The sequence below is a fragment of the Erythrolamprus reginae genome, unplaced genomic scaffold (genome assembly GCF_031021105.1).
Source record: "Erythrolamprus reginae isolate rEryReg1 unplaced genomic scaffold, rEryReg1.hap1 H_2, whole genome shotgun sequence".
NCBI lineage: Eukaryota > Metazoa > Chordata > Lepidosauria > Squamata > Dipsadidae > Erythrolamprus > Erythrolamprus reginae.
Window position 1 is genome coordinate 729701 of NW_027248473.1, and position 12348 is coordinate 742048.

General features: G+C 39.3%; 1 protein-coding gene across 2 annotated transcripts in view; it reads left to right on the forward strand.

Moving 5' to 3' along the window:
• Positions 1 to 12348, forward strand: part of LOC139155460 (thyroid hormone receptor alpha-like) — a 197240-nt gene that overhangs the window by 178708 nt on the left and 6184 nt on the right. For both annotated transcript variants that reach the window (XM_070730598.1, XM_070730597.1), the window contains 3 exons: positions 5126 to 5273; positions 5633 to 5838; positions 9907 to 10053. In XM_070730598.1, the coding sequence (XP_070586699.1) occupies positions 5126 to 5273; positions 5633 to 5838; positions 9907 to 10053 (501 nt within the window). The remainder of the gene's footprint in view (positions 1 to 5125; positions 5274 to 5632; positions 5839 to 9906; positions 10054 to 12348) is intronic.

Sequence of the window (12348 nt, forward strand, 5' to 3'; positions counted from 1 at the left end):
GCTGGAGCACAAAATGGGAGTCATCAGAACGCGACAACACTGAGCTGAAGCTCCGCCTACCAGCAAAGATGGGAAAGAAAAAGAACAAAAACACATCAAGGAAGCCCTCAGAATGTGTGGCTATCCCACGTGGCCCTTCATTAAAATCTCAAAAAAGATCCTACTGGAGCTCCTGCAAAACAGACAAGGAAGAGAATAATAAACAGAGCAACGTTGTTATTCTGTATGTTGCAGACTTATCGGAAAAGCTCAGGAGGATCTTCAGCCAACCTAACCTATGCGCATACTTCAAACCCAAGAATACACTAAGGCAGAAACTTGTCCATCTCAAAGACAAAAACTGAGCATCTTTGTATATGCAGTACAGTACAGCAAGCCATGTGCAGATATGTACCTTGGGGAAACCACCACTTCATAAGCACATGACACAACATAGAAGGACAAACACATTAGGACTAGATTCACCTGCATTTAAAACACATAGGCCACTCTTTACTACTCTGCAGTATTCTTACTACTAGTTTTTTCTCATCATTCCTATCACCAATTTTCTCCCACTTATGACTCTATGAATGTAACTCGTTGCTCGTATCCTTAAGATTTTTATTAATATTGATTATTTCCTCATTGTTTATTTGACCTCTATGACAATCATCATGTGTCATGATTCTTGACATATATATCTTTTCTTTTATGTACACTGAGAGCATATGCACCAAAGACAAATTCCTTGTGTGTCCAATCACAATTGGCCAATAAAGAATTCTGTTCTGTTCTATTCTATTCTATTCTTTTGAAGACAATGAGGTCCACATTTTTGACAGAGACTGCTGATTTGAAAGAGGGGTCAAAGAGGCCATCTATGTCAAAATTGAACATACTTCTCTTAACAGAGGGGGAGTGATGTGACATCATAAGTGCACTGGTGTGCCTTTCGTCCCCTGTCCAATTGTCTTTCCTTTCTCTCACTTATCATATATATTCTCTTTCTTTCATATATCCTCTCCTCTAAGTTCACTTTTACCCTTATATATATTACTACATGTCTATTTTTCTTCCTATGTATTTGTGTATTGGACAAATGAATAAATAAAAATAAATCATCTATCTCCAATCTACAACACTGTCCTTTCAACATTTCCAAGAAGGATCCACACCCATTTGAACTACTCAGCTGACCCTGATGGTACACATAAACCTCTAGGTGATCTTAACAACTTGCTAAAAGAACACAAATGACCAGCTGTCTAAAAGGAATATAAATCCTTCAATTCCATTCCACACCATCCAGTTAGAGCTGAAGAAGCTTCTTGGATGACAAGAGAAAAATCTTCAATGAAAAACCAGGAAGTCCAGTTGATCCTTGAAAAAGAACCTGGATGACTGAGAACTTCCATAGACATCTATAATGTTATGCTTTTGAATCTATATCTTCCTGGTCCAAATTCATTGCTCTGGCTATCACACTCAAATTACGATTATGTATAATTAGCTTTATTAGAGAATGCCAAAATACTTAAGCATTATGTCTGGGAGAATTAAGTTACAATCAACATTAAATGCCCAAAATGAAAAGAAGAAGTTATGTAGTTTGACTAATTAGCAATGATTAGCAGTAAAGAAACTTGGATTATGTGGCTGACAAAAGATTGTACAGCACTATAAATGGATTTCTGCAGACAAAATAAACAGGTTTTGTTTTAAAGACAGGGAGGAGAAAATTAACTTAATAAGAACCTATGCTGTTTTAGGGTCAATGTTGGACCTTGCAACAGAAAATACAGATAAAACTTGACCTAAGATCACAACTGAGCCCAGAATTTGTATTGCTAAGTGAAAGGTTTATTGAGTTTTGGCCCATTTTACAACCTTTCTTGCCACAGTTGTTAAGTGAATCACTGCAGGGTTAACACTGCACTGTTAAATTAGTAACATGATTGTTAAGCGAATCTGACTTCCCATATTGACTTTGCTTTTCAGAGGGTCAAAAAAGGGGATAATGTGACCCATTTAGTGTCGCTGCGACCATCACAAATGTGAACCAGTTGTCAAGCATCCGAGTGTAAAGCACATGACTGTGGGGATGCTACAAGAGTTGTCACTATGAAAAATGGTCATAAGTCACTTTTTAAAGTGCCGTTGTAACTTCAAACAGTCACTAAATGAACTGCTGTAAGTTGAGGACTGCCTATATAAGGGACATTCTACAGGGAAATCACTCCACAAAAAATTTCCTACAATTAACCAAATTGTAACAATTCACTACACTTTCACTGAGGGGTTGCTATATGTCATTTAGCGGTGGCCCCTTGCAATCCATCTCTCAAGATGGCTATCTCCTCCTCTTCTAAAAGGTCTAATTCTGCACTCAGTAACAATATGACTTGGAATTCCGCTCTTTAGATTCCCGGCCGTAGCATGTGGAATTTCTAGGTCAGGGGTGTCAAACTCAAGGCCTATGGGCCAGATCAGACCCATGGGGTGCTTAAATCTGGCCTGTCCTAGAAACAGTGAAGGATCGACCTGCAGTGCCTTCACCAGCAAAAATGAAAATGAAGCTTGCGAGGGTTGTGGGCTCCGTTTTCACTGGCAGAGACTTGCAGGAAGCTGTCCCAGCTGAAAACAGAGCTCTGCAGCTTCTCTGGCAGAGCGCTCGGGCCCCTACAGTCATCCCCAACATGAGTGATGTCAAGCTGGCCACACCCACCCTGTCCAAACACAACCCTAATGAGACCCTCAATGAAATCGAGTTTGACACCCTTGTTCAAGATGGGTTTTTTTATTAATGTTATTTTTAAAATGCTATTACTTTGACATGGTTTAGTTAGAAATCTATGAAAATGTGCTTGCTTGCATGCCTTTAAATTCAGAAGAGTGGGGTTTTTTTAAATGTAAAGTGCACCGGATGTTATAATAAGAGGAATGAAATCTTAAAATCTTGGCCTCATTCAATAATCTCCCCCTCCCCCCAGTCAACTCCCTATTGGATCTGGACTATGGGGGTTTAGTTCAAATGCAGTTCAAAGACACAGCAGAGCAGAAAAAGATTTTCCTTTTGTAATTGCTCAATTTGAAAAATAACTACTTTGTATACATAGAGGCAAGATAATGTTAAGCGCACACACAAACATTTGGTTGCATGCCTGAAACGCAGACATTTTCTACAGTGGACTTTAAGAATGTCTTACAGTTTCTTGTAGTACTTCAGATTGCTGCAAAGTTGTGTTTACTTTTTTGAATGGGGATGGGAAAAAGATGAGTGGACATTTAAAGACTCTGGATGGAGATTGGGTAAAAACACTGTCAGAAACCTAATTTCACTGCCAAACTTAACGTAGAGTTAACACAGAGTTAAATTTAATGTAGAGTTAAAGTTTGTAAATAAAGTTTCTAACAATCATAAATATATCTTAGAATACACATAGAATATATTTCCCTCTTAGTTATTAGTCCATTCTCCCCCCCTCCTTTTATTTGCTTCAAGTAGCATCACAGTGCAAACTGCCTTCCCCCACCCTTTATTTATAAATTATATGTTTCCCATGGTCTGACAAGATGTTATTATTGATAGCTAGAGCCTTCTAGATAGGACTAATCTTCCCATTTTGCAGCAACTTCTGTGAGGAATGAGTTAAGTTAATAAGTTAGTAAATTTATATATTTCCTTCTTACATACATGACTCTGACCAGCTCATAATTAAAACAGTTAAAATCTGTTTTCTTCCACAGAAAGGCGAAAAAGATAGTGCCCTTATATATCCAGCTGTATGATGCTGTTTCACAAATAGATTGTAGCTGACATATGGCTAAAAAACATTACCTTTGCTTTCTTTTTATTTACTTTAAAAAGAACAATCAAAAGGTAAAAGAAACACAGGCTTAAATAGAAAACAAACAAACTGTAGGCAGACGCAGTGCCTTGGGCAGAAAATTCAAGTGGCATCATAAATCACTCAATTGTGGCAAAATGCCAGTCAGGTCTGGGTTGAAGTGTGGAATTAGTCCTGGGTTGAAAAAGTTTAAAAGCTAATAGTAGGCTTAAGAAAAATTTAAGGGTTGGTAATGGGGAGGAAAAAATACTAGCTCGGAGATGTGATCTTTTGGAAAGTTTATCTAAGAAAACTCAGTGAAATAAAATGAAAACTCTAGGGAAGGGGTGTGAAACTCAAGGCCCGGGGGCTGGATCTGGCCTGTGGGGTACTTAGATCTGGTGTGTGGGGCTGCCCTGGAAACAGCAAAGGGGTGCTTCTGCCGGAGAAAATGGGCTCCTAAGCTCAGTTTTTGACAGCCACGGCCTCCTGCAACCCTTTGCCAGTGAAACTGTAACCCTCCAAGCTCCATTTTAACTGTCAGGGAGTTGCAGGAGGCCGTGTTAGCCGAAAACGGAGCTCAGGAGCCTGTTTCCAGTGGCAGAGAATCCGGACCCCCACAGGCAGCCATGACAGGAGTGATGTCGAGCTGGCCACATCCACCTTAGCCCTGCAAAGTCAAACACAACCCTGATGCACCCCTCAACGAAATTGAGTTTGACAACCCTGCTCTATAGGATTTATTTACAGTATTTATTATTTATTTATTAATCAGATTTGTATGCTGCCCCTCTCCGCAGACTCGGGGCGGCTCACAGCAATAATAATACAATGTAAACAAATCTAATATTTAAGTTTAAGTTAATTTAAAACCCCAATTTAAAAACCAAGGATCCAGTAAGAGGAGAATAGTTTACTGGTAAACTGTTGTGTATTCAATCCTAAGAAACCACAGTACCAGAATATGTCAAGGTGACTATATTTTGGCTTAGAACCATAGAAACACATAGCATTTGAAATCCACAAATTCACATTGATAGCAAACTACTGTTCCAAATACTAAAATGATACCTTTTTACCACAGTCATCTCTATGATTACAGGTCTGTCGCTGATAGTTATAGTGTCAGATATATAAAAAAGGCCTGTTTAGTTAGAGAGGTCAATAGTGCTACAACAGGGCTGTGCCCCCTTGCATAGAATATAGAAGCTCAAAAGTTGAGGAGAATGGAATATGGGTGGCGAGAAGAGAATCAAAGAATACACACTCTGCTTTCTCAGAATTGCCTGGGTCTCACTGTGGTCTCCCTTCCGCAGGGCTTTTTCCGACGGACCATCCAGAAGAATCTGCACCCAACATACTCCTGCAAATACGATGGTTCCTGTGTCATCGACAAGATCACCCGCAACCAGTGTCAACTTTGTCGATTCAAGAAGTGCATTGCTGTTGGCATGGCCATGGACTGTAAGGGCATTGCGCCCACTGTGGAGAACTGGGGTGGGGTGGGGAGTTGGGGAGAAGGGGATGGGAGTGGTTACAGGGAGAAGAAATGTGCCCAAGAATGGACACACGTTGAAGGATCAAAAGAGGGAAATAATTGTTTGGTGTGTAAAATTACGTAGGGGTCATCTTTGAATCCCTACATTTTGAGTCCTTGAATAGCGTGAGAGCTGTCCTAGTATTCCCTAAGGTTTTAATTAAGCCATCTATTCGTAATTCCCTTTGGCACCTTGGAATTGGCCAAATTGGTTGCAGAATTCTGATTGGCTTTATGTGAAGTCCCCCCTCCTCTCATACCTCTTCATTCTTCACCACCCTCCTAGTGGTGCTGGATGACTCCAAGAGAGTAGCCAAACGGAAGCTGATTGAAGAGAACCGGGAGAGACGGCGCAAAGAGGAAATGGTGAAGTCCCTTCAGCACCGGCCGGAGCCAACGCCAGAGGAATGGGAGCTGATACGCATCGCTACGGATGCACACTGCAGTACCAACGCCCAAGGCAGCCATTGGAAACAGAAGCGGAAATTCCTGGTAAATTGTACTGGCAAATAGGGTACACAGCTCTGTTTGTCGGAATTGACACATAATATACACAATTTTACCTATTTCTTTTCCTCCTTTAGTTTGGATTACATACTTCCTTAACAGTAATTCATTTAGTGATTGTTTGGAATTACAGCTGCACTGGAAAAAGTGATTTATGGACTCTTTCATAGTCCCTGCAGTCAGATAATCACAATTTGGGCATTTAGAACAATTGCAGCATTCTGCACATCCACGTGATTGCTATTTGCAGCCCTCCCAGCCAGCTTTTGACCGGCAAAGGTCAAATGGGAAAGCCAGCAAGAGGTCACAAGCTGCAATTGCATGATGCCTCATTAAACAATCACAGGTGATTTACCTAACAACCACAACGGGGATTGGTAGAACTGCACTGCAGTGCAGTCACATGATGTTTCACTTAACAACCACTTTATTTAGCCACAGTTTTCAGTCCCAATTAGAGTCATTTAAACAAAGACTGCCTGAAATATTGTATGCCCCTATTTTTCTTTTGAAAGTTTATGTCTTCCTGTACATCTCGTTACCCCAGAATCTGATGGATTAAAAGTAAGTCCAGCAGAATAAGTGAATTTTATGCATATTTTATGGTTACCAAAAATTAGACATTCAATTTGACACATGCCTCTATTTTTTACTGCTGTTGGACTTACATGTTTGTCATTCTTGGCAACTTGAAGATGTGTGGATTTCAACCCCCAGAATTATTATTATTATTATTATTATTATTATTATTATTATTATTATTATTATTATTTATTAGATTTGTATGCCGCCCTTCTCCGAAAACTCGGGGCGGCTCACAGAATAAATATAGAAACAAAGCGTACAAGACAAATCTAATACATGAAAAAGAACTACAGCTAAAAACTCAATGTATTAATCAATCAAATACTGTAGTCCAATCACGCCATGCATCACATTTATTGGTCAGGGGGGCAAGATCTAATTGCCCCAGGCCTGGCGACATAGGTGAGTCTTAAGACTCTTGCATAATGCTGGTTGGGAGCTGAAGTCTACGCATCTTCAAGTTGCCATTGTTGAGGAACAGTGTACGCATCATTGCAGAGTCAACTGAGCATTGGCAATTGTTTTTTATTTGTGTTTTCTTTCTTAACCATTGGAAAAAGAAGAAAATGCACAGTTAGAGTTTGTGTATTTAGAATTATGCATCTGGACAAAGTATATTTACGTTCCACTTGACTAATTAAGATACTTGGTAAATATACATTTCAGCTATATGCTAGCTCAGGGATGTCAAACTCAAGACCCAGAGGCTGAATCCAGCACACAGGGTACTTAGATCTGGCCCGCAGGGTCACCCTGACAATAGCCCGCAGTGCTTCTGCAATTGAAAATGGAGCTCGGCTTTTGCTGGTAGAGGATTGCAGGAGACTGTGGCAACTGAAACCTGAGTTCAGGAGCCAGTTTTCGCTGGCAGATTGCTTGGATCACCAGTGGTGCCTCCAACATGAGTGACATCCAGCTGGCCACACCTAGTCACCCTGGCCATGCCTACCCCGGCAGTCTAACACTACCCTGATGCGGTCTTCAATAAAATTGAGTTTGGCACCTCTGTGTATAGCTCTTCTGCAGCTCTCCATTTAGGAGTAAAAGTAAGGAGGCTACTATGAATTAGGTAAAAGTAGATCTTTATACCATTAAAAAGTATGTTTTGCATCCCAAAAAAGCTCACGTTTTGTGCTAAAAATCACAGAATTGTACATTTTCAAAAGCAAAAGTGGCAAATAATGTTAAATGCATAAAATATTGGGCTTTTCCCCCCCCAAGGGCTAGGCATATGCTTTTATCACCTGTACTGAAATAAAATAAGTTTATATATTAGCCAGACAATTTATATACGAACATGAATGAAAAAGAGATTTTAAAATTATACTCGATATTTCTAGCCTGAAATTTATTCAAATTAAAATTAATAATAAAGGAAATGAAAAAAAAAGTTTAAGAAAGATGTCATACAGCTAAATGCCCCAGTTTTTAAAAGATGCTCACATTTTATTAAAGGATACAGGCGTTTTCTGATTTTAGCACAGATTCTATGTTAAAATCAGATCTGGGCAATTGTGAGAAAATTGTATTCCATCTTGAATGTTAACAATTATACTAAGTTCAGAGTCAGTGTGAACCTGATGATAAAGCTGAAAATTCAGCCATGTTTTATTAAGATTATTTCAGTGCATAGTATTTATCATCCTTGGCAAACTTTTAAGTGTATGATCTTCAACTCTCAGAATTCCCCAGCCACCTACTGGCTGGATAATTCTGGAAGTTGAAATCTCTACATCTTAAAATTTGAGGTGAGGTTAGACTATACTGATTTAGCAGATTCAGTGCTGCAGATATACCTTTGAAGGGTTAATTTGCTTGAGCAAATGGACACAGCTGTGACCTCTCAGCTCTGATCAAGGACAGATGGAATGGAAACCCCTCAGTGCCACCCCCTCTCTCTCCTCCCTATTTCTAAGCAGAGCAGGAATTGCTGGCTCGGGGTGCCCTCTGCTGGCCAAAATCAGTTAATATCAGGGCAGGTCAGGACATGGAGGTCATAGAAAGTGAGGCTTGGGGGTGGGGAGAGGAAATAGGCCAGCAGACTGAGGGGGTCATGGGTTAAGATTGCTCTGTCTGTTCCCGCAGCCTTTATAGTATGCAGCAGTTCCTTACTGAACAGAGGAAGCGCTCCCAAAATTTAGTCCAAGAATCGACTAAAAAGCATTACTGTTCAGTTCATACAACTAAACTAAAAAGGCCCTATTCTTAAAGTGCTTTGTGTATATAAGAAATAAATTTAAACCTGGGAAGTAGGGACTGCTGGGCTTTATCAGAACATGATTTGAGCATGGTCTTCCCAAGTATACCAATTGACTGGGAAATGAAGTGTGTGAAACATACTACGCTTTCATTGGAAAGCAGATGGAAGTTCTCCAAGGCTGATTATTATTATTATTATTATTATTATTATTATTATTATTATTATTATTTAGATTTGTATGCCGCCCCTCTCCGTAGACTCGGGGCGTCTCACAACAATAACAAAGACAATGTAAGAACAAATCTAATAATTTAAAAAACACTAAAAATCCCATTATTAAAATCAAACATACACACAAACAAACTACGTATAAACTGTATAGGCCCAAGGGAGATGTCTCAGTTCCCCCATGCCTGACGGCAAAGATGGGTCTTAAGAACCTTATGAAAGGCAAGGAGGGTGGGGGCAGTTCTGATCTCTGGGGGGGGGAGCTGGTTCCAGAGGGTCGGGGCCGCCACAGAGAAGGCTCTTCTCCTGTGTCCCGCCAAACGACATTGTTTAGTCGACGGAGAAGGCCAACTCTGTGGGACCTAACCGGTCGCTGGGATTCATGAGGCAGAAGGCGGTCCCGGAGATATTCTGATGTTGCTTTTTCAAAAGTACTCAGATCTAGAACAGCCAAAGGCAGATGGGTGTCATTCTCAAACTAGTGCATTGAAGGAGAACTATGGATTCTGATCTTCCCACCCTCAAGGCGCCGAAACTTGAATTTTCAGCAATGTAACGCTTACATTTGCAGAGTGTGTTAACAGAGTAATACCTGTTAAAACTGGCCTTTTAAATTGCATCTAATAATTTAAAAGATTTTAAAATAAAATCCATTCAAATAATAATTAAAATGTTTATCAAAATATTTTAAAAGGGTGATATTATTTTGATACTATCATGTTTCCCTGAAAATAAGCATTTGGCCTTATTGCCGTGCACTCAAAGGCCCAAGCTCGAAAGTTTGACAAAACAAACAAATAAAAATGAAATAAATAAATAAAATATTATCAGGGGATGTCTTATTTTGGGGAAACAGGGTAATTATAGAAAGAATATGTAACCTAAAGAGATTACCTTGTAAAGAAGTTGAGAAAAGGAAAAGTTATTGACAGATAAGAGTTTCAGTATATTTCCAATGTTAGGGCTGGATGATAAATTTCCTGTTTCCCGAGTTTAGTTCTCTGCAGAGATTTAATACTGCTTCTTTCTCTCACTCATAGCCTGAAGATATTGGTCAGTCACCAATGGCCTCCATGCCTGATGGAGACAAAGTAGACCTGGAGGCATTCAGTGAGTTTACGAAGATCATTACCCCTGCCATCACCCGTGTGGTGGATTTTGCCAAAAAACTGCCCATGTTTTCAGAGGTAAGCAAAGGATAGTGAGCAAAGAGAGAAGGGAGGAATTTGATTATTTGGTTGTGAAGTTTTGAACTTCCAGAGAATTTCTCCTTACATTCTTGTTTTATCATAATTAAAAACCATTTTTGGTTGATTGTTAGGTAGAGATAGGAATACAATATATATGCAGTCCTTGATTTATGATTGGTCACTTAATGACATTTCAAGTTACAATGGAGACCCCCTTCCCCAAAGGTACTTACAAGCTAGTTATGAAGTTACAGCAGCTACCACCACCCCATCACTGCAATCACATGACCATATTTTGGATGTTTAGTAACCATGATTATGTGACCTTAATTTATGTTTTTGTAGAAAACCAGTCTACCATTTTTTCCCAACAACAATGCCCCAGAGTGAACCATGACTACCACTGCAAACAAAAGGTTGTAAAATCATGCCTGGTCACTGAGTGACTCAGTTTAGGACCATCATGACTTAAAACCAAAATGAGTAGGCTTTATTATGATTATAATTGAGGAATATTTCTGTGCTCACATCATCAGTGTCTTCACATGCCATCTCTTCTCCTCCCATCAAGACCTGGTCTGAAAGATTTTAATCTTATGAGGTTTGTCCCACCAGCCCTACTTTGGTCATATACCTTTCTTCAGCTCTTTACACATACAGGGGATGATAGGGAATTATGAAGATAAGTGTCAAATATTATCAGTTCATCCTATGTTTGCAAGATTAAAACGTGATTTAAATTAAAGGAAAATGAAATTCCATAAATATTTCCATCTCAGTATCAAATGATGATCATTTTCCGTGATCTTTTATGGAATAGCTTATGGATCACTACAAAAAGAATAGCTCTTGTTACTTAGAATACATTGCACCCTGAATAGACTTTACTTAGTTTTGTTAAACTGAACATTATTGCGTTAAACTTAACCAGCCAAGGAGATTCTTCTGCTATAGCAAATTTGCTTTCAGTGATACAATCATATGGCCTAGTTAACTGGGCATATTATAATGTTGTCATATTCAGTTTGTGATTCCTGCTTGACTGGAATCATTTTGTACAGGAGAAATCCTTAAGTAAAAGACAGGAAAAAAATACACCAAAGCAGCAGATTTGACAAATAAGAAATCCAGAAAGTATTGAAAGTAGAGAGGCGTTGGAAGAAACATTTGGGAGAAGAAGCCCCCTGTTCATTCCCAAGGTGGATAAATGATTATGTTGGAATTAATTATTATTCCAATTCCTTTGTACCGTCTATTCCAATATTACAGAATATACCATCGGTTTACATCAAAAGAACAATAAATATAATATTTAAATAAACACGAAGTCACCCAGTCCCAGTGGCAGCCATTATAATTGAATTTTTTTCTGGAATGATACCCTTTTTCTTAGAGCAGAATAGAATTCTTTATTGGGCAAGTGCGATTGGACACACAAGGAATTTTTCTTTGGTGCATATGCTCTCAGTGTACATAAAAGAAAAAGATACATTTGTCAAGAATCATGAGTTGCAACACTTAATGGTTGTCATAGGGGTCAAATAAGTAATCAGGAAACAATTAATATTCATAAAAAGCTTATGGATGCAAGCAACAGGTTACAGTCATACAGTCATAAGTGGAAGGAGATGGGTAATAAGAATGATGAGAAAAAAACTAGTAGTAATAGTAGTCCAGACTTAATAAATAGTTTGACGGTGTTGGGTGAATTCTTTTACCACATTTAAATGTCACCAAGAAGATGTAGTAGACTATAAACTGGAGGGAGAGAAGGAGGTTTTGAAGTCATGGTGCTGCAGTGGGGAATCACTGCCTTCAATCTTCTCCCAGCCTTCAGGAGATGATTCTGAAAACATCAGGAAGCCAAAGCATAAATGGGTTTGCAATTTAAAACCAGCACTTTGAACAATACTTGGAAACTCACTGTGGCAGCCACAAAATCACTGGTGTAGCCTATGCTTGCCAGCCACAGTATTTTGCACCTATGGCAGTTCTGAGTAGCCTTCAAAGGCAGCCTCAGCTGAGGTCTAAAGATAGTTCTCCATTAACTATGGTAATTGGGACCAGAATTTCCATCGCTAAGCAATGTAATTCTAAAGCATGACATCACATGAATGCATTTCTTAATGAAGGCAGTCTCTGTACTCCTGGTTGCTGTTGTTAACTAAATTCCACCAGTCATTAGTTGAGGACCCAGCCGGATCCAATCCATCCCTTCCCAGTTCTATGCCATGGTTAAGTAAGAGAGCCAACCTTCTCTTTAACTTTCCCCATTTGCCTATCTCCCCTTCA